General features: G+C 40.3%; 1 protein-coding gene across 5 annotated transcripts in view; it reads right to left on the reverse strand.

Annotated features, from left to right (window-relative positions):
- DIAPH2 (diaphanous related formin 2) overlaps positions 1 to 23,099 on the reverse strand; it is a 372,666-nt gene that overhangs the window by 172,422 nt on the left and 177,145 nt on the right. For all 5 annotated transcript variants that reach the window (XM_070759878.1, XM_070759879.1, XM_070759876.1 and 2 more), the window contains 4 exons: positions 17,666 to 17,767; positions 15,929 to 16,023; positions 8,692 to 8,793; positions 141 to 380 (listed from right to left, as the gene is read on the reverse strand). In XM_070759878.1, the coding sequence (XP_070615979.1) occupies positions 141 to 380; positions 8,692 to 8,793; positions 15,929 to 16,023; positions 17,666 to 17,767 (539 nt within the window). The remainder of the gene's footprint in view (positions 1 to 140; positions 381 to 8,691; positions 8,794 to 15,928; positions 16,024 to 17,665; positions 17,768 to 23,099) is intronic.

Here is a 23,099-nt window from a genome sequence, read left to right on the forward strand (position 1 = left end):
CAACATTCAAGTTTAAAAGGAGATTTTATACACACACACACACACACACACACACACACACACACACTATAGGAAGTAGGTGGAGAAAAAAAATGTACTGGCACTCAAAAAAAACGTATCTTTATCTGGTTCCCACTCACCTTGCAAAGGAAACTAATATTAAAACCCAGCGACTGGGCATTTCTCGAGCCGGAATTCATGTAGTTCCCAATCATTAGCACAAGTTCTAAAAGCTTAGTGAAGCTTTCACTCTTCCTCAGCTCCTCACACGCGATCGTGACAGCCATGATGCCGGGCTTGATGTTGTTGATGTGCTCTTCAAAGGTGAGCTTGAAAAGGATCCCGTTGAGACGAGGCTGCAGCAGTTTCACAGAGCTCATCTGGAAAGGAAGAGGAGGAACGGGTGGGGGAAAAAAAATAAGATGCTTTTAGACAATAAAACAGATGAATGGCAACATTTCTAGGGGATTTTTCTGCAGGCGTAGGAATGTATAGCTGATTTAAATAAAGCACTTGTTAGTTGGCTGGCTGGTTGGTTGGGTGGGTGATTGGTTAGTTTTTTCAACCTAAGAAAAATAAAAATTGCCCCAAGGCCAAGGTGGCGCAGTGGGTAGAGTGCAGTACTGCAGGCCACTAAAGCTGACTGCTAGATCTGCAGGTCAGCGGTTCAAATCTCATCACCGGCTCAAGGTTGACTCAGCCTTCCATCCTTCCAAGGTGGGTAAAATGAGGACCTGGATTGTGAGGGCAATAGGCTGGCTCTGTTAAAAAGTGCTATTGCTGATATATTGTAAGCCGCCCTGAGTCTAAGGAGAAGAGCGGCATAAAAAACTCGAATAAATAAATAAAATAATTAAACTAATTTCATGATCATAAAGAGTCAAAAAGAGGGCGGGGAAAATATTTACTGACCCCTCGCATCCTGGACACAAACTGTTTCAACTCCTCCCCGCAAAATGTCACTACAGAGCACTGCACACCAAGACAACTAGACACAAGAACAGTTTTTCCCCGAATGTCATCACTCTACTAAACAAATAAGTCCCTCAACACTGTCAGACTTTTTACTAAATCTGCACTTCTATTTCTACTAGTTTTTTCTCATCATTCCTATCATCCTTTACCTCCCACCTAGGACTGTATGACTGTAACTTGTTGCTTGTATCCTAAGATTTTTATTAATATTGATTGTTTCTTCATTGCTTATTTGACCCCTATGACAATCATTAAGTGCTGTACCACATGATTCTTGACAAATGTATCTTTTTCCTCTATGTACGCTGAGAGCATATGCACCAAGACAAATTCCTTGTCCAATCATACTTGGCCAATAAAAATTCTATTCTATTCTATTCTATTCTAAAGAGAGGGGGGGAGAGGGGAAGGAGAGAGGAAAATGGAAATTTTGGATCTTGGCAACTTAAATGAGCAAATTCAAAGTGTTGGTTATGACCTATAAAGCCCTTCATGGCATCGGACCAGAATATCTCCGGTACTGCCTTCTGCTGCACGAATCCCAGCGACCGGTTAGCTCCCACAGAGTCGGCCTTCTCCGGGTCCCGTCAACTAAACAATGTCGGTTGGCGGGCCCCAGGGGAAGAGCCTTCGCTGTGGTGGCCCCGACTCTCTGGAACCAGCTCCCCCCAGAGATTAGAACTGCCCCTACCCTCCTTGCCTTTCGTAAATTCCTCAAAACCCACCTTTGTCGTCAGGCATGGGGGAACTGAGATATCTCCCCTGGGCCTATACAATTTATGTATGGTATGTTTGTATGTATGTCTGTTTAATAATGGGTTTTTTTAAATATTTTAAATTGTAAATTATTAGATTTGTTATGAACTGTTTTATTGTGTTGTGAGCCGCCCCGAGTCTATGGAGAGGGGCGGCAATCAAATCAAATCAAATCAAATCAAATCAAATCATACTTGAAATTTTCTAGCTGGAAAGAAGTGGTTGAAACTTTTTTCTAGGGCTAAAGAGAGAAACTGACCCAAAGTAACATAGTTGGTTTTGGTCTCCTGTTTCTAGCTTGGTGACTTTAGCTACTCCCTCATATTTATTTGTTCACTCATTCCCTATCAAGTTTACTAGTCCTTTATGTTTAAATGGTTTATGGTTTGTTTGCTTTTAATTTGCAAAGAAGTTAGCTTATCAACAACATAAATAACTAAAGTAACCAAGGAACAATACCTGGGACAAATGGTACCCCTTGATGTGCATTGCCATTGAACGTAAAATCTGGCCTTTGTTCAAGTTTGCTACGGATCGCAAATGTTTGTATTTACCAACTTACAATTATAGAATAGCTTTACTGTGCCATAAAAGAGAACCTGAACCTGAAATATTGAATAATTATTTTAATGCACATTATCACCCCCCACCCCCCACCCCACTTTCCCAATAACACATCCTGGGTTTTTTTCCCCTTGAGAATATTTTTCAAAGTGATATTATTGTAGAGATTTCTATGTACCGTGCACTTTAAAGAAGTATTACCATTATAAGCAAAACCCAGTCTTCCATTAGCTTAATCAAAGCCCTTGTGATATGCATTGCCGAAGATTTATAGAACTATATTTAATCTCCATTTAGAAAGATGTTGATCTTTCTATGCAGAGTTTCTATTATGGTTAGTAACAGCGTAATAATCGTACAAATAATGTTGATGCGTACAAACAAGAGCATGAACAGATACAATTACTAAATGTTTTTAGTGTCGCCGCAGAATTATAGCTTGCTAAAGCCTCGTGTAAGCCCGGAAAGCAATTTGACTGAAAATGATGAGAGTTGTCAGATATGATTCTACGTTGCATTTCGTACGACTTAGATTCATGTTTTATGATCCACTATGTAAAGTGCCCACTGATAGTGAATGCAATTGCATAATATGTAAGGGTTTATTATATTATGAAGTCACTGTCCATCAAAACACCACCAAGGAAATTTCATTTTTCAAACTGATCCATATTAAAAAGAGGGGGCAACAATAGCTTTTAAAAGCTGTTACAACTACTTTATTTCCCTACAGACCATCCGATAGATTTATGCTTTGCTGCTTAAAGCATTTCCGAATGGCTTCTTTCTCTTTTGGTCACCTAAAATAACCAGACACTTTCACCCTGGTGGATCTCCTTCAAGAAGGGCATTTTTCTGTCATCCTGAAGGTCAAATAGTATTCTTAAAAGGACTATTAAATCTATAATTCATGTCAGGCGGAGAAAAGTTAATTCCTCTAAATTGTGTTCGAATCCAATCATACGTCTACATGTTTAGAAAGCTGGCTTGTAATATTTAAGAGCTAAATACATTTTTTGCTTAATATTTATTTTTCTGATCTTCCAATAAAGATTAAGAACTGAGCAGGAGCAGGGAATGAATTAGAGAGAGAGAAAAACTAAGAAATAATAAATTCAATCAACATCATTGTACTTGAGATATGTATGTGACAATTAAATTGTATATTTGCTGTTAATGTTTTCTTTTGATTACCATGGTGAAATTCATAAATTATGTCAGGAAGTGCTTATTAAATACTAAATTATTTCTTTGTATATAAAAAAAATCCCAAATAAGAAACATCAAAGCAACATCAAAACGATAAACAGTTTTGAACATGACAATTTTCATATCTGAAACTTGAGCTATTAACTATGTAACTTTTCTTTGTTTTCCATCATTCAATTTCATCTTCGTCAAAATCACTGCAAAACTTTTTTATTGTTATTATACCAGGATACAATTCCAAATGCTGCACCTAATTTGAAGACATAATTCATCTTAATGTTTCATCTAAATGAAAATGTGATGCTCCAATTTTCATGCACAAATAAGAATATTAAGCTAATTAGACTGTTATAATAAGTCCCCTAATTAGAAAGTGTGACTTTTCTAAATGAATTTTAAACATCTAATTTTGACCTTTATTAGGTTTGATGGGTGTATTGATTATCCAATTAAAGCCTTATATTAATCATTAGCTTACCTAATGCGTTTATGCAAATAGGTGTATGCATTTCGGAGAAAGCAAACAACCTTTCACCTTCAGATGCAAATTACAAGCAATCTATACTATTTTAATAAACACCAAGGCTCAGGTTATAATAAACAGGAGTCCTTTCAGCAATGAAGTTTATAAAATCTATAAAAATAATCATATTTTATAAGGAGCACCTTTGAAGAGTCCGATGTATTTGTATAGCAACAATTTGATCCTCTAATTCCATCATTTAACAAACAACATCTAACAAACAGCACTTTTATACATGCATATGCATGGGAAAGTTGGTTTTCATTTAAATAAGTAGTTAGATGTCATGTACAGTATTAGTACATCTGGGTGACTTAGTTAAAAGCTGTCAGGCTAAGGCAAAGAACAATATGGAATCATCCAGCCAAAATTCAGTTCTTTATTTGTGTACACAGGCAACATTTCTCACCAAAACCTAAATTAAGGTAATTCTACTTGAAAGGATACAAAATGGGGCAAAAAAAATTTATAAATGATTTTAGAAAGTTTATTTATTTGTATATTTGTTTGGATTTCTATTTCTTTAGCTATCCTGAAGGTATTTGGGTCCACATAAGCAAACTAACCTCGCTTTAGGTTTAGAAACATAGAAGACAGATGGCAGAAAAAGACCTCCTGGTCCATCTAGTCTGCCCTTATACTATTTCCTGTATTTTATCTTAGGATGGATCTATGTTTATTCCAGGCAAGTTTCAATTCAGTTACTGTGGATTTACTAACCACATCTGCTGGAGGTTTTGTTCCAAACATCTAATACTGATTCAATAAAATAATATTTTATCACATTGCTTCTGATCTTTCCCCCAACTAACCTCAGATTGTGCCCCCTTGTTCTTGTGTTCACTTTCTTATTAAAACACTTCCTTCCTGAACCTTATTTAAACCCTTTAACACATTTAAATGTTTCGATCACGTCCCCCTTTCCCTTCTGTCCTCCAGACTATACGGATTAAATTCATTAAGTCTTTCCTGATAAGTTTCATGCTTAAAACCTTCCACCATTTTTGTAGCCCGTCTTTTGACCCGTTCAATTTTATCAATATCTTTTTGAAGGTGAGGTCTCCAGAACTGAACACAGTATTCCAAATGTGGTCTCACCAGTGCTCTATACAGCGGGATCACAATCTCCTTCTTCCTGCTTGTTATACCTCTAGCTATGCAACCAAGCATTCAACTTGCTTTCCCTACTGCCTGACCGCACTGTTCACCCACTGTCAGAAACCCCTAAATCCTTCTTCCAAATGATGTTTAAGGTTGAAAACATCGTTCGAGTAGAGGTTTAAAATTACCTTGAAAAAAAAATGCATTGGGATTAAGTTTCAGACCCAAGAGTTTAAAATGATAACAAAAAGGAAGTGAAAGTAGGTCAAAGAGATATTGAAAACACAAAGAAGAGCATCCTTTAGCTCCTAATCACTTTCCACTCATATACATGCTCTGTGATCCATAAACAGGTGAGTCTTTTCTAAGTCCAGCAGAATTCTTCGTAATACATAAAACAATAATAAAAAATGTATTTGTGTGTAAGCTGCGGATTTGCAGATAAGTAGAACAACTGCCAGAGATTAACACTCCCCGCCCAACAAAAAGGGCCTTCAATATGGCAAAATTCTCCCATATATGTGACGGTTCTTAAGTGGACTGTTAAGTTTGGATAATTCTACAGTCTGCATTGGTTGCCGATCAATTTCCGGTCACAATTCAAAGTGTTGGTTATGACCTTTAAAGCCCTTCATGGCACTGGACCAGAATATCTCCGAGACCGCCTCCTGCCGCATGAATCCCAGCGACCGGTTAGGTCCCACAGAGTGGGCCTTCTCTGGGTCCCGTCAACTAAACAATGTCAGTTGCCGGGCCCCAGGGGAAGAGCCTTCTCTATGGCGGCCCCGACTCTCTGGAACCAGCTCCCCCGAGAGATTAGAACTGCCCCTACCCTCCTCGCCTTTCGTAAACTCCTTAAAACCCACCTTTGTTGTCAGGCATGGGGGAACTGAAATATCTCCCCCGGGCCTATCCAATTCAATTTATGTATGGTATGCTTGTATGTATGTTTGCTTAATAATGGGTTTTTTAATATTTTAAATTGTAAATTATTAGATTTGTCGTGAACTGTTTTATTGTGTTGTGAGCCGCCCCGAGTCTTCAGAGAGGGGCGGCATACAAATCTAATAAATAAATAAATAAATAAAATTAAATAAAATTAAATAAAATTAAATAAAATTAAATAAAATTAAATAAAATTAAATAAAATTAAATAAAATAAATAAACAAATATAATAAATAGATATAATAAATAAAGAAATATAATAAAGAAATATAATAAAGAAATAAATAAATAAAATAAATAAATAAATATAATAAATAAATATAATAAATAAATATAATAAATAAATAAATAAATAAATAAATAAATGAATGAATAAATATAATAAAGAAATAAACAAACAAACAAACAAACAAACAAACAAATAAATTTGCAGTTCCCCATGCAAGGTGTTGTTTCGTTCTAATCTTACCCAATGGTGGGTTTTTTTTTTCTTTTACACTACTGTGATTATATGGGATGAACTCTGAAAAATGTACTCATCCTAGAACACTTTGGAATCCAGAGAGACCAAAATGAAGCTTAAATGACAAGTGTGAGAAAATATGGCGATTCTGCTCTAAAGGAAAAGACAGTCTTGATGGAACCCTAAGGGAAGATAAACGTACAAAGGAAACAAAGACTTCTGACAGTGTAACAGAAAGAAAAACAGAGGAGCTGCAATCAACACCTATAAAACTGTTAATATAGAAACAGAGTTCAAACTGAGTGATATTTCTCTTTTTTTCCCCCTTGCCACAAAGTTTTCTTTTCCTAGACTCTACCTCACAGTGTTCCTTGAAGCAATATTTTAGCTTTGATGAAAACTGTAATATCTACTTTAGAGGAACCAACTAGATGAAAATATCCAAGGGACTTTGTGTATTTTGTAACATTGTCCTGACCCTTTTTTTCTCCCCAAGAATCTTATAGAAGTATGAATGGATTATAATATTTGTATGCTTACAGGCTATTCTGCAGAAGTTGAAAATATATATTCAGAGTATCTTTAATTCCACAATTAATTACACCATCTGACCAGTGATTAGAGGTCCAGCTAGATGGCCACATGTAGCTCACCTTGGATCATCTTGACAAATAAGGTCAGGCATAATTAAGAAGTTTAGCTAAGGTATAAGAGAGGGGAGGAAGGGCAGGAAAAGCAGAAGGAGAAGGAGCAAAGAAGAAGGGCAGGGAGAGGAGAGGAAGGGCAGGAGAAGGAGGAGAAAAGAGGGAGAGCAGGAGAGGAGAGGAAGGGCAGGAGAAGAAGGAGAAGGAGAAAAGAGGGAGGAGGGGAGGGAAAGGGAGAGGAGAGGAAGTAATTGGATGGGGAAGAAAGGGAAGAGAAGGAAGAAGAAAGGAGATAAGGAGAAGAAGGGAAGGAAATGGAGGGAAGGGATAGAAGAGAGGAGAGGAAATGGGAGGGGAAAGGAGAGGAGGAGAGGGGAGAGGAGAAGAAGGGAAGGAGATGGAGAAGGAGAAAGAAGGAAGAGGGAAAGGGAGAGAAGAGAAAGTAATTGGATAGGGAAGAAAGGGAAGGGAGAGAAGAGGAAAGGAAAGGAGGGAAGGAGAAAGACGGAAAGGAGGGAAGAGGAGCGGAGAGGCAGGAGAGGAGAGGCAGGAGAGAAGAGGAGAGGCAGGAGAGGAGCGGAGAGGCAGGAGAGCAGCGGAAAGGCAGTAGAGGAGTGGAGAGGCAGGAGAGGAGAGGCAGGAGAGGAGAGGCAGGAGAGGAGAGGCAGGAGAGGAGCGGAGAGACAGGAGAGGAGAGGAGAAGCAGAAGAGGAGAGGAGCAGAAAGGCAGGAGAGGAGAGGCAGGAGAGGAGCGGAGAGGCAGGAGAGGAGAGGAGAGGCAGAAGAGGAGCGGAAAGGAAGGAAAGGAGAGGAGAGGCAGGAGAGGAGCGGAAAGGCAGGAGAGGAGAGGCAGGAGAGAAGAGGAGAGGCAGGAGAGGAGCGGAAAGGCAGGAGAGGAGAGGCAGGAGAGAAGAGGAGAGGCAGGAGAGGAGCGGAAAGGCAGGAGAGGAGCGGAAAGGCAGAAGAGGAGCGGAAAGGCAGAAGAGGAGCGGAAAGGAAGGAGAGGAGCAGAAAGGCAGGAGAGGAGAGGCAGGAGAGGAGCGGAGAGGCAGGAGAGGAGAGGAGAGGCAGAAGAGGAGCGGAAAGGAAGGAAAGGAGAGGAGAGACAGGAGAGGAGAAGCAGAAGAGGAGAGGAGCAGAAAGGCAGGAGAGGAGCGGAGAGGCAGGAGAGGAGAGGAGAGGCAGGAGAGGAGAGGAGAGGCAGAAGAGGAGCGGAAAGGAAGGAAAGGAGAGGAGAGGCAGGAGAGGAGCGGAAAGGCAGGAGAGGCAGGAGAGAAGAGGAGAGGCAGGAGAGGAGCGGAAAGGCAGGAGAGGAGCGGAAAGGCAGAAGAGGAGCGGAAAGGCAGAAGAGGAGCGGAAAGGAAGGAGAGGAGTGGAGAGGCAGGAAAGGAGAGGAGAGGCAGGAGAGGAGAGGAGAGGCAGGAGAGGAGCGGAAAGGCAGGAGTGGAGAGGAGAGGCAGGAGAAGTAGAAGGGGAAAAGAGATAAGAGAAGAGACATAATTCAACTTACCACAACTCCAAACTGTTCTGACTCACAGAGATCATGATATTCATTCTTCAGTTCCGCTAAGGCATTAAGTTCTTTTTGCTCAGGGAGATTTTTAACCAAGTTCTGTTATGAGAAACACAAATTAGGTATCATTGCTCTTTTCTGTCTTGGAAGTGAATACAACAGTTCACACTGTCCCACAGATCTTTCTCCCAGCATACAATGGTGTCCAATAATAGTATGAAAAAGTGATTTGCGGTAGTTAAAAGACTGTCTCTCTTTAACTGGCAAAATGCATTATAACTTCAAAGGATTATTTTGATATCCATTGAGCAATTACTTTTTCATGAAAAGCAGATTTTTTTTTCCACCCTCTTAATTTACAGACAGACAATCCCCAGATATTCGCTGTTTGGGAATTATTTCCTTTACTACCCTCCGTTCAATATATTGAAAACATTTCTGCAGAGTTTTTAGCAAAGGGTTGTGTATATCCTGGCTAAGGTGATGGTATAACCTTGAAATATGAGCCAGTGGTTTTTTTCCCCATATATTCATGACAGCATCCATTCAACTCGTGGGCGTGAAAGAGGGGCTTTGGTGTGAATCATGAAATTACTTTTCCTATTCAGCCCTTCTGAAGAATGGTTCGATAAAACCTTATATCAAAACCACCGCAAATTATACATTGGGCATCCTTTATTCCAGATTCTGGAACCATCGCTGATCAAATTCTTCTCCCAGAAGTTGTTGTCGCTGTTGCGATTGTTATGCCAGAATATGTTAACCAAGGTAGTGACAGGAAATTCACCTGAGGTCTATTTTGGAAGACAGACTTGGAAGATAAAAACATAAAACGATGGCTGCCCAAAGAGGATGCCCTGCATTTTCTTTCAACATCTTTCGGTGCAAATTGGGTGCTATGGGGTGGAGCTCCATTTTTGCTACCCCACTGCATTCTACACCCCCCCCCCAAATCTGGGCAGCAGACCCACCCCTGCTCCACTGACAATAGATATGTAGCAAAGCTGAGCTTCAAATTGTGGTAGCGCATGATCACTGAACTGGTTTAAAGCCCTTCATGGCATCGGACCAGAATATCTCCGAGACCGCCTCCTGCCGCACGAATCCCAGCGACCGATTAGGTCCCACAGAGTGGGCCTTCTCCGGGTCCCGTCAACTAAACAATGTCGGTTGGCGGGCCCAAGGGGAAGAGCCTTCTCTGTGGCGGCACCGGCCCTCTGGAACCAACTCCCCCCGGAGATTAGAACTGCCCCTACTCTTCCTGCCTTCCGTAAACTCCTTAAAACCCACCTTTGCCGTCAGGCATGGGGGAACTGAACATCTCCCCCTGGGCACGTTTAATTTATGCATGGTATGTCTGTGTGTGTGTCTGTTAGCATATGGGGTTTTTAAATATTTAAATATTTTAAATTTGTCTGATTGCTTATGATTTGTTTTTACATGTTGTGAGCCGCCCCGAGTCTTCGGAGAGGGGCGGCATACAAATCTAAGTAATAAATAAATAAATAAATAATAAATAATAAATATTAAACTGGTTGCAGTCAACCCCTGGTTCTCACCCTCACCTCCTAACACATGGGAACCACAACAATGAAATGAAAGCTATTGTTAATATAATGCCATAACAACGGTATAGCAAAAAAAAAATCCTTCTAGTGGTTTTTGAAGGAAAATGTATGTTGACCTCACACTATGTGGTCAACGGCAAACATTCAAAAGGGGAAAACATTGATCTGCACCCCCCAACTGCTCCAGGAGAAAAAATTGTGCGGCAATTCTAAGTTGTCTGTTGTTTCCATGAAATAGTGTATTGCTTAGCACATATATATGCCGAAAGCACTTCTGACGAGTGGGTAAAGCTGCGAGAGTATAAGGAGATACTTAAAATAAAACACACGCCACATCGCATAGCTTGAAAGCTGGATCTGAGGTCGCTTTTAATGTATCACTGCCTGGCTTTTCTGCTTCCTACACATCAGGTAGAGTGAAATCATTTTATAAATACACCGGAGCATGGTGTGAATGCAATTCGTCAACACCTGTTCCATCGGGACACTGCCAGCTCTTTCACTCTCACTAAACTGAAAGGAGAAAGTGACTGCTGAGAAGACAGTTAGGGGATCCATGGTCCCCCAAAATGAAAAGCACTTAACAAATTCTCAATCCTAGATGCAATGTTGGGGGCTTGAGTTCATTGACTCAGCCTTCCATCCTTCCGCGGTGGGTAAAATGTGGAGCCGGATTGAGGGGGCAATATGCTGGCTCTGTTAAAAAGTGCTATTGATAACATGTTGTAAGCCGCCCTGAGTCTAAGGATAAAAGAGAAAGAAGGAAGGAAGGAAGGAAGGAAGGAAGGAAGGAAGAAAGAAAGAAAGAAAGAAAGAAAGAAAGAAAGAAAGAAAGAAAGAAAGAAAGAAAGAAAGAAAGAAAGAAAGCCCCTGTTTGCCTACCATTTTTTTAGTGACTGGATGTTGACAACAACACTGTGTCGAAGTTCCAATATCTCAGGGGTTGCCACAAAAAAGAGGGAGTCAGGCTAAAACATATGAAGAATGGTTGCAGGAACTGAGCATGGCTAGTTTAAGGAAAAGAAGGACCAGGGGAGACATGATAGCAGTGTTCCAATATCTCAGGGGTGGCCACAAGGAAAAGGGAGTCAAGCTATTCTCCAAAGCACCTGAGGGTATGTATGTATGTATGTATGTATGTATGTATGTATGTATGTATGTATGTACGGATTGATTGATTGATTGATTGATTGATTGATTGATTGATTGATTGATTGAATTTGTATGCCGCCCCTCTCCGCAGACTCGGGGCGGCTAGCAACAGTAATAAAAACAGCATGTAAATCCAATATTAAAACAGCTAAAAAACCCTTATTTCTAAAACCAAACATACATACAAACAAACATACCATGCATAAATTGTAAAGGCCTAGGGGGAAAGAATATCTCAGTTTCCCCATGCCTGACGGCAGAGGTGGGTTTTTAGGAGCTTATGAAAGGCGAGGAGGGTGGGGGCAATTCTAATCTCCGGGGGGAGTTGGTTCCAGAAGGTCAGGGCCGCCACAGAGAAGGCTCTTCCCCTGGGCCCTGGCAAACGACATTGTTTTGTTGATGGGACCCGGAGAAGGCCCACTCTGTGGGACCTAACCGGTCGCTGGGATTCGTGCGGCAGAAGGGGGTCGCGTAGAGGGTAGGACAAGAAGCAATGGGTGGTGGTCACGACCCCATGAAAAAAAATATTTGGGGGAAATTAAAAAATAGAGGAGATAACAGAACAGCAAATTGAGATGGGACCAGAAGTATTTCTTCTAGGAATAATAAAAGAAAACATGAGAAAGGAAATTTGCTTTATTATTCAACATACAATTACTGCAGCGAGAATCACATTCGGCAAAAACTGGAAGAAAGAAAAAATATCCTTGAGCGCAATGATTATAAAAAAGGTGCTAGAATGCGCAGAGATGAGTAAATTAACAATGGGATCGAGAAAGAGAGTGAGGAAACAATGTATTATAAAATATGGAATAGATGGTGTGATTGGCTTGAAACAGAGACTGTAAAGTAATATAAAATGATGCATCAAAATAAAAGTACATGTAAAATGTAAAGAGACGTAAAGTAATATACAGCAAGTATAAGATTGTAAATAGAAATAAGAATGTTTAAGTTAAGAATAATAACCTTAGATTTGGAAATGTATAATGAAGACAATACTTCAGATAGTGACAAGCTGTATTAATTAAATTATGTTTTAGAAACATAGAAACATAGAAGATTGACGGCAGAAAAAGACTTCCTGGTCCATCTAGTCTGCCCTTATATTATTTCCTGTATTTTATCTTAGGATGGATCTATGTTTATCCCAGGCATGTTTAAATTCAGTTCCTGTGGATTTACCAACCACGTCTGCTGGAAGTTTGTTTGTCTACTTAATGTAAAAAAACTAAATAAAAAGTGTTTTTTTTAAGAAAGGTAATAAAATAAAGCAAGGCTCACTTAACAATTGTTGGGTTGGTGGGTGGGTGGGTGGAGGGGTGGGTGGGTGGAGGGGTGGATGGATGGGTGGGTGGAGGGGTGGATGGATGAGTGCTGCGATAGCCTAGAGGTGGAACTCTGGCCTCACAATCAAGAGGCTGTGAGTTCGATTGTAGAGGCAGATATTTCTCTCTCTGGGCACAAGGAGAATATATCTGCTGAACAAAACTCCACATTGGTGATAGGAAAGGCATCTGGCCATTAAACACTCTGCTAGCTCCTTTCTGTTGCCCAGACTCCACCCTGCAAGGGATTATGAGGTTGTTGAAAGATGATTGTTTATCCATAGTTTTCAAGTCTTATTTATTTATTTATTGGACTTGTATGCTGCCTCTCTCCATGGACTCGGAGTGGCTCACAACACATCAATAAAAAACAATATACAATAACATATCTGATCCAATTAATATAAATAACTAATCTAAACACCCAATTCTAAAAAGGCTAAAACATTGAAAATCATTCTTCCAGATTCAAACCACAGACATATCACACATTCATTGGCCAGAGGCTAGGGTCTAGTGACCCCAAGCCTGGCAGCATAAATAGGTTTTCAGATTCTTGCAGAAGGCAAAGAGGGTGGGGGCAGTGCAAATCTCTGGGGGGAGCTGATTCCAGAGGACAGGGGCCCCTACAGAGAAGGCTCTTCCCCTAGGCCCCTCCAAGCGACATTGTCTAGTTGACGAGACCTGGAGAAGGCCGACTCTGTGAAGCCTAACCAGACGCTGGGATTCATGAGCCCGATAAAGCTCAGCGTATTCATAGTTATAGTTAAACATTTTACCCCCACCAAAAAACCCCAGCCCCTCTTTTTTGAGTAGATCCCCCACACACAACTACAGAAAGTAAAAAGAAGGTATTTGTAGTATTGAAAAAAACACAGTGTTTAATCTCTCATTGCTTCATATCTCTAACTTTGCAGCATATCAACACACCAATGTTAAAAACTGCCCATTAAACCGAACTGAGACATCACTTAAACTACTTTTCACATTTCTGCAATAATTCAACAGAAACTCTTATTTCCTGAAAATGTTAATTGCACACTTAAAGGTTAGTTAAGTGAAAATATTGAAACAGGTGCCCTTTCTTGCATTCAGAAATATCACCTTTCCTTCCTTCTCAAAACAACTCATTAAGAGGTACCGTTCTTGGTTCTCCTTTGTGGGTTTTCATTATTAAATCTATCATAACAGATAGAGATGAGCTTTCACAAATTCAGGTGAAAGCCTTGTTTCCAATTCAAAGGGATTTCTAACAAGACTCTGGATTGGTATATCGAACAATTGTTCAATATGATTTTTTTAAAAAAAATATTTTTATTTGAAGCATTGGAATACAGTAAGACCTCACCTATCACTGGTGTTACGTTCCATACCCGGCCGCGATAGGTGAAATCCGCGATGGGGAATTTATTTATATTGTAATTGTTTGGTAAGTTTTCATTGTTTTAAGTGTCTATAAACCCTTCCCACACAGTATTTATTTTAGATACAGTATTTAAATACAGTATTTACAACTTTAGATATATATTTTTTGAAAAACCTGCCGATCGAGTTCCGCGGGCTGTTTAAATCTGCCGATCGACTTCCTCAGAAACCCGCGAACCAGCGAAGATCCGCAAATGATTTTTCTCATTAATATTTCTTGAAAACCCGCGATGAAGTGAAGCCGCAGTAGGTGAAGCGCGATATAGCGAGGGACTGCTGTACACCATAAAACAGGGGTGTCAAACTCAATTTTATTAGGTGCATCAGGATTGTGTTTGACCTTGGGAGGGGAGGTCAGAGTGGGCGTGGCCACCTTGACATCACTCGTGTTGGGGGCGCTTGTGGCCCAAGCACTCTGCCAGCGAAAATAGGCTCCCGAGTTCCGTTTTCAGCTGAGATGGCCTCCTGCCACCTTCTGCCAGAGAAAATAGAGCTTGGGAGGGCTGCTTGTGGCCATCCCAGGCTCCATTTTCACTGACAGAGGCACTGTAGGCCAGTTCTTTGCTGTTTCAGTGGGCCAGATTCTGCAGGCCAGATCTGTGCCCTGGGCCTTGAGTTTGACAACGTTGCCGTAAAAGTTCAAGCTACTCCATGGTTGTCTTTTTCCAATTCATGCTATCTGTAATCCCATGTTTTCTAGATACGGTGAAGCAAAAGTCATACCGACTAAAATATTGAGATGACACAAATAATTAGATGGTCACGGTACGCTAAACAGGATCTTAAAATTATTGTGAATCAATATGCATATTTGTGAGTGGGGTCCTATTGTTCCCTGCTGGGAACATCTGATCCATCTGGATTTCTTCGGGACCGCCTGTTGCCGCATAAATCCCAGTGACCGATAAGGGCCCACAGGGTTGGCCTTCTCTGGGTCTCATTAGCTAGACAGTGTTGGGGCCGTAGGACAGAGCCTTCTCTGTGGCAACGGCAGGTCTCTGGAACCAACTGCCCCCAGTGGTCCATACTATCTCCACCCTACTAGCCTTCCAGAAAGCGGTAAAAACCTGGCTCTGCTGGCAGGCCTGGGGCCGTTGACTGGTACGGTACCAACTAGATCCAACCACAAAATTATATGAATGGTCTTTTAATGGGTTTTAGATTGTGTTTTATATATTGTATGCCACCCAGATTCCGGAAGGAGTTGGGTGGCCTATAAATGAGATAGATAGATTAGATAGATAGATAGATAGATAGATAGATAGATAGATAGATAGATAGATAGATAGATAGATAGATAGGTCTAAACAATGTCATTTGGCGGGACTCAGGGGAAGAGCCTTCTCTGTGGTGGCCCCGACCCTCTGGAACCAACTCCCTCCAGAGATCAGAATTCCCCCCCCTCCTCACCTTTCGTAAGCTTCTTAAAACCCACCTCTGTCCTCAGGCATGGGGGAATTGAAATATTCCCTTCCCCCTAGGCCTATACAATTTATGCATGGTATGTTTGTGTGTATGTTTGGTTTTTTAAATAAGGGTCTTTTAATTATTTTAAATATATATGTTGTTTCATTATTGTTGTTAGCCGCCCCAAGTCTACGGAGAGGGGCGGCATACAAATCTAATAAATAAATAAACAGAAAATTGTGAAGCACTGCTTTAAGGCATATAAATTTGACAGGTCCGCAACCAACTTGAGATGTCCACAGAGCTTCATAAAAGAGTTAAACCTGATTCAAAGAAAATGGCATAGTAACTTACCTGAATTAATGCTTCACTTAGCTTTGCTTCATCTACTTCTAATATGATCTGTTTTATTTCTTCGTAAGGCATGCGGAAAGATCCCAGGAAAATAGCTGAAATGACACACCATCATAATCTGAGTGAGGGCATTAAACGAAGGCCTCTTGTACATTTTATGGTGAAAAAGGATGGCTTTTACCAAGAACTGTTAATCTGAAGACAGGTTTATACCTATTTTATGCATTGTACTGCATTGCATAAAATAAAACACCATTTTATACAACGAACCTGTGGCGTGAAGGGTGAAAATATAAATGTAGGTAACATGGTACAAATCTGGGGACAGATGACCAGATACAAATATCTGAAAATATTGATTTTGTGTTGTTGTTTCTTGTGTGTGTGTGTGTGAGAGAGAGAGAGACAGAGAGACAGAGAGAGAGACAGAGAGAGAGACAGAGAGAGAGAGAGAGACAGAGAGAGAGACAGAGACAGAGAGACAGACAGAGAGAGAGAGAGAGAAAAAGAGAGAGAGAGACAGAGACAGAGAGAGACACAGAGAGAGAGAGAGAGAGAGAGAGAGAGAGAGAGAGACCTTGGTATTCAACTGTTTTCAAACTCATTCAATTTGGCACTGAACACATTTTGAAGTTTGTTCCGGTACTTGTTGTTTGTTTAGTAGTCCAAGTGCAAGCTGTAACCTATTGGTGTTCACTGCCTTGTGACTTACTTCCATTATTTCTTATGGGGAAAAATCATTTGGTACTCGTCACATCTCCCGGAACCAATTAACAACGAGTACCAATGTACACCCCTCCCTCTCTCTGTATCATGTTAATACAGTTAAGTTCTAACACTTTAATTCTTAGATTTATGAAAGAAAACACCACCATCAAATTCAACCCAGGTCCTAATGAAGGAACAACTATATACACCCCAGTGAAAACATAGCTTTGTTACATATCTACTGTCATTCATTTCTGCTGAATATATGATATCTCCACAAGGTACTGCTAATGAAAACAAGGGCTGAGAAGCAGCAGTTGGCTGTTCCCGGTTCGGCCCAGTTCTGTGAACTGGTAGCGGTGGTGTTAGGAGGCTCCATCCAACCGCCCGAAATATCTGTGCATGTGCAGTTTGTGAGTGCACGCCACCCAGTAGCAACAGGGTTTAGAACCCACTATTGTCAAGAAAACAATATAAACCAGTGATGGCGAACCTTTTTTTCCTCGGGTGCCGAAAGAGCGTGAGTGCATGCTATCACACACGTGTGAGTGCCCACACCCATAATTCAATGTCTGGGGAGGGTGAAAACAGCTTCCTGCACCCTCTGGAGGCCAGAAATGGCCTGTTTCCCAACTTCTGGTGGGCCCAGTAGGCTAGTGTTTTGCCCTCCCCAGGCTCCAAAGGCTTCCCTGGAGCCAGGGGAGGGTAAAAATGCCATCCCCCTCCCCCCGGAGGCTCTCTGGAAGCCAAAAACACCCTCCCAGAGCTTCTGTGCAAGCCAAAAATCAGCTGGCCGGCACACACATGCACGTTGGAGCTGAGCTAGGGCAACTGCTTGCGTGCCAGCACATATGGCTCCATGTACCACCTGTGGCACCCATGCCATAGGTTCGCCATCACTGATATAACCCATTCTTATAATAGTTCACATCTAAATATTGAAAGATAACTCTACTCTTTACATCATTTTTGAAAAGGCTAGGAAAAAAAGCTCAAATGAGCTCTTGATAAAATAAATATATTACATACACAAATTTTGGGCAGTCTTCCCATCCAATATTCTCAATTCTTTCACTTTCTTCTTGGGCATTATTATCTTCTTTTCCTCCACGTTCTCCACTGTCTTTTTCACTACAAAGAAAAAAAAAAAAGCAATGTCCTTGATTATTTACATACACAGAAACCTTTAAAAAGCCAGAATTGGTTCTCTACAATTAAAGTGTTGCTTAATTAAAAATAAATAAATAAGAATCAAGAGACTGTGCATGTTAAAATAATGGTATATGACCCACCAAGAGTAATGTTTGAATGTTGTTTTGGGATTTAAACGATGATTTTGATCAGGCTAAGCTACAGTTGTGCAAGTTTAAGTCGCTTTAAACACGACCTAAGCAAAGCCCATAAAATCATTTGCTAACAACGTCCTTCTTGTCAATGACTACTTCAGCTTCAACCACAACAACACTAGAGCACACAACAGATACAAACTTAAAGTAAACCACTCTAAATTTGACTGCAGGAAATACGACTTTAGTAACCGAGTAGTTGATGCATGGAACCCATTACCAGACTCTGTAGTATCATCACCTAACCCCCAAACTTTACCCTTAGACTATCCAAAGTTGACCTCTCCCAATGCCTAAGAGGTCAGTAAGGGGTGTGTATAAGTGCACCCAACTGCCTTCCGTCCCCTGTCCTAATGTTTCTCTCTTACTAGTATCATGTATATAAATATTATTATAACTTTGTATACCACCAATACATACTTGACAAAAACGAATAAATAAATTTGGAGTTTCAACCAATTCCAAAAGAGACTGGAGAATTGTCTACTCTTTCCATCACCCTACTCAACTGACCCACAATTTCTTTCTCAGCATGTTAGGGCCTCCTACTGGTTCGTATCCACACAACACCAAACTGTGTTTGACTTATTCCACAATCAGGCAAGTTAATTTAAAACATAGCCAAGGGAGCTGGGAAAGAGGTACAGGTGCCGGAGAAGGCAGAGTTAAATGCTTCACATACACAAAATAATAAAAGCAAAGTGTCTATATTAAACCTGTTGGTAAGCAACCCATATTTTGTTTTCCACGAATACGGAGATCTATTTTGTGAGCCATCACGTTATTTGTTTATTCAAGCCGGAGAGAAAGAGCTGATGCAACATGCTGTAAGACATTGTTTTTCCAGATTATGCTTATGTGATGAGCTCCATGAGCAGCTGAGGAAAAAGGAGGCTAGGCTACTGCCTATCCCTGAAATTAATGGATCCCCGGGAAAGAATAACTTTATTGTGACACCTGCTTTCAACCTGCACTTGTAACAATGACATTTGCCAATGTGAATGAGAAGAGTAGACGAAGTTAAACGCAGCCAATTGTTCTGGTGACAAGGAAAACTCCAAAAAAAAAAAAGAAGAAGAAGAAGGTTGCAATGGTTGAGAGACTTAATTAACTAAAACTTTACTATTAGCCTATCCCAAAAATCTGGAAACACATGGGTTTTGAAAATTAACAGCTGCATTCTACTTAATGTAGTCTCACACCTGATCATTAACTCAATTACTGAACTCCATTAAACATTACCTCTACACAATTTAACAGTTATGATGTTAAGACAAAGCAAAATATTGAACACAGGTGATGACAAAGTAGAATAGGGGATAAAATGCTTGAATAAGGAACTTTAAAGGGGAAACCCCTCACCTTTGTGTGTACAGTTGTATTTTGATATATCAAAGGCTCTTCTTTTAGCTCAAGGTGGTATTATTTATTTATTTATTTATTTTATTCATTTGTTTGTTTGTTTGTTTATTTATTTATTTATTTATCAGATTTGTATGCCGCCCCTCTCCGCAGACTCGGGGCGGCTCACAGCAATAATGATACAATGTAACAAATCTAATATTTAATTAATTTATAAAACCCCAATTTAGAAACCAATCATACATACTAGCATACCATACATAAATTTTATAAGCCTAGGGGGAGGGAAAATGTCAATTCCCCCATGCCTGACGACAGAGGTGGGTTTTAAGGAGCTTACGAAAGGCTAGGAGGGTGGGGGCAACTCTGATATCTGGGGGGAGTTGGTTCCAAAGGGTCGGGGCCGCCACAGAGAAGGCTCTTCCCCTGGGTCCCACCAAACGACATTGTTTAGTTGACGAGACCCGGAGAAGGCCAACTCTGTGGGACCTAACTGGTCGCTGGGATTCGTGTGGCAGAAGGCGGTCCCGGAAATATTCTGGTCCGGTGCCATGAAGGGCTTTATAGGTATATAAGCATCACACGTATGGTTTGGTCTGTTTGTTCTCAAAACTCTCCCACCGATCAATTTTATTTACCCACTAGGCCTACAACCTATCTTCCCTGACAAACTCGGTTGTAGGACAGGAATGATGTATACTGCACGAGTCAAAAAGAGGACGGGGAAAATATTTACCGACCCCTCACATCCTGGACACAAACTGTTTCAACTCCTACCATCAAAACGTCGCTACAGAGCACTGCACACCAAGACAACTAGACACAAGAACAGGTTTTTTTCCAAGGGGAAAATATCCCCAAAGAAGAAGAGGTTATCAAGAAAATACTAGATTGCGCTGAAATGGATATGATGACAAGACGGTTAAAAGACCAAGTAGAATCAGAATTTTATGTAGTATGGAATAAAGTGTATATATGGATAAATAAGAAAAAGAAGAATGTATGACTTATATTTTGTGTTTTACCTAGGTTATAAACGAAAGTTTTTGTATACAAGATTAAATATAGCTTCTTCTTTTCATTTAAAGTATTAAGTTGATTTAAAGTATTAAAAAGGTATTCTTTTTTTGTATGGAAATTTAACTTCTAAAATAAGTAGGGGTATCGCATCCCCAAATTTATGTTAAATGTATGTTTGTTGGTTTTGTCTTTTTATGAAAATTTCAATAAAGTTTATTAAAAAAAAGAACAGTTTTTTTTCCCGAACGCCATCACTCTACTAAACAAATAATTCCCTCAACACTGTCAGACTTTCTACTAAATCTGCACTTCTATTCTACTAGTTTTTCTCATCATTCCTATCACCCATTTCCTCCCATGTTGACTGTATGACTGTAACTTGTTGCTTATATCCTAAGATTTTTATTAATATTGCTTCTTCATTGCTTATTGACCCCTATGACAATCATTAAGTGTCATACCACATGATTCTTGACAAATGTACCGTACATTTTATTTTATGTACGCTGAGAACATATGCACCAAGACAAATTCCTTGTGTGTCCAATCACACTTGGCCAATAAAATTCTATTCTATTCTATGTGAATAGGACAAGATGGTCCCTCGGGTAGCCTTGCCCCATGCCGTCGAGGCTCTTCAATTCTATCTTGCCCATTTTTACACAACAAATTGCACTAATATTTAGAAGAGAATAACAGAGTTGGAAGGGACTTTGGAGGTCTTCTAATCCAACCCCCTGCTTGGGCAGGAAACCTTACATCACTTCAGACAGATGGTTATCCAATCTCTTCTTAAAAACCTCCAGTGTTGGAGCATTCACAACTTCTGGAAGCAAGCTGTTCCGTGGATTAATTGTTCCAACTGTCAGGACATTTCTCCTTAGTTCTAAGTTGTTTCTCTCCTTGATTAGTTTCCACCCATTGCTTCTTGTCCTACCTTCCCCTTAGGCCTTTACAATTTATGCATGGTATGTTTGTTTGTATGTATGTTTGGTTTTAGAAATAAGGGTTTTTTAGCTGTTTTAATATTGGATTTACATGCTGTTTTTATTACTGCTGCTAGCCGCCCGAGTCTGCGGAGAGGGGCGGCATACAAATCCAATCAATCAATCAATCAATCCATGCATGCATGCATGCATACATACATACATACATACATACATACATACCCTCAGGTGCTTTGGAGAATAGCTTGACTCCCTCTTCTTTGTGGCAGCCCCTGAGATATTCGAACACTGCTCTCATGTCTCCCCTGGTCCTTCTTTTCATTAAACTAGCCATGCTCAGTTCCTGCAGCCATTCTTCATATGTTTTAGCCTCAGTCCCCTAATCATCTTTGTTGCTCTTCTCTGGACCCTTTCTAGTGTCTCAACACTGGAAGTTTTTAAGATGATGTTGGATAACCATTTGTTTGAAATGGTGTAGGGTTTCCTGCCTAAGCAGTGGGTTGGACTAGAAGACCTCCAAGGTCCCTTCCAACTCTTGTTTGTTGTATTGTGTTGTGTTGTGTGGTGTCCAAAACTACACAATTTACACAATCCCATGATAAATATTTACTGAATGCTTGGAAAGCATCCCATCTTACTGACCATTCCTAGGTAAGATATGATTAGATTCCACAGTGATAATCACCTTTCAGTACAAATCAACAAGGCAAAAATATCATCTGTATGATGAACAGATCACCGTTAAATTTTAATTCCATGAGCTCCACAAGTTTAATCATTCAAAATCATTACGTCAGTCATTTAATTAAAGGGAATTTAACATTTCTCCTTTTCACCTTCTCCAAGTGTGTCTCCTTAGCATCACTTTCTTTTTCATTTAATTAATAAATACATAACCTGTCCTTTTTTGTTTACGGAACATTCATGTTGACTTAAACATTAAAAATTATACATGCAGAGACACAAAGTTACACAACAGCACAACATGCTTTTGTGCTAAGCAGAGGAGACACCTCTCTAAACCAATGATTAGATGTGTTGACTCACCTTCCCCTGGGAAGGCATTTTACAGAATAAATCCTTTAGCAGAAGAATAAAGGTTGCATACATTAATTTTCCACAAACACCTGCTAACATTTAATAGGAAATGATGCTCCAAGCTCTTATCTTGGGAGTTTCAAATTCTTTAAATGATTATCCAGGTTTTTACTTACTGACTGTTGTAAGTTTCACCATCACTCCGCAGTCTGCATTGGTTGCCGATCAGTTTCCAGTCACAATTCAAAGTGTTGGTTATGACCTATAAAGCCCTTCATGGCATCGGACCAGAATATCTCTGGGACCGCCTTCTGCCGCACCAATCCCAGCGACCAGTTAGGTCCCACAGAGTTGGCCTTCTCCGGGTCCCGTCGACTAAACAATGACATTTGGCGGGACCCAGGGGAAGAGTCTTCTGTGTGGCGGCCCCAGCCCTCTGGAACCAACTCCCCCCAGAGATCAGAATTGCTCCCACTCTCCTTGCCTTTTGTAAACTTTTAAAAACCCACCTCTGCCGTCAGGAATGGGGGAATTGAAATATCTTCCCCAGGCCTATATAATTTATGTATGGTGTGTTGTGTGCATGTTTTTTTAAATTATGGGTTTTTAACTTCGTATTATTAGATTTGTATTGTACATTGTTTCTATCACTGCTGTGAGCCACCCCGAGTCTATGGAGAGGGGTGGCATACAAATTTAATAAATAAATAAATAAATAAAGTCGAGTCGTCCTCACCTTACAATAGTTCA

Source organism: Erythrolamprus reginae, chromosome 8 (genome assembly GCF_031021105.1).
Source record: "Erythrolamprus reginae isolate rEryReg1 chromosome 8, rEryReg1.hap1, whole genome shotgun sequence".
In the NCBI taxonomy this organism is placed as follows: Eukaryota; Metazoa; Chordata; class Lepidosauria; order Squamata; family Dipsadidae; genus Erythrolamprus; species Erythrolamprus reginae.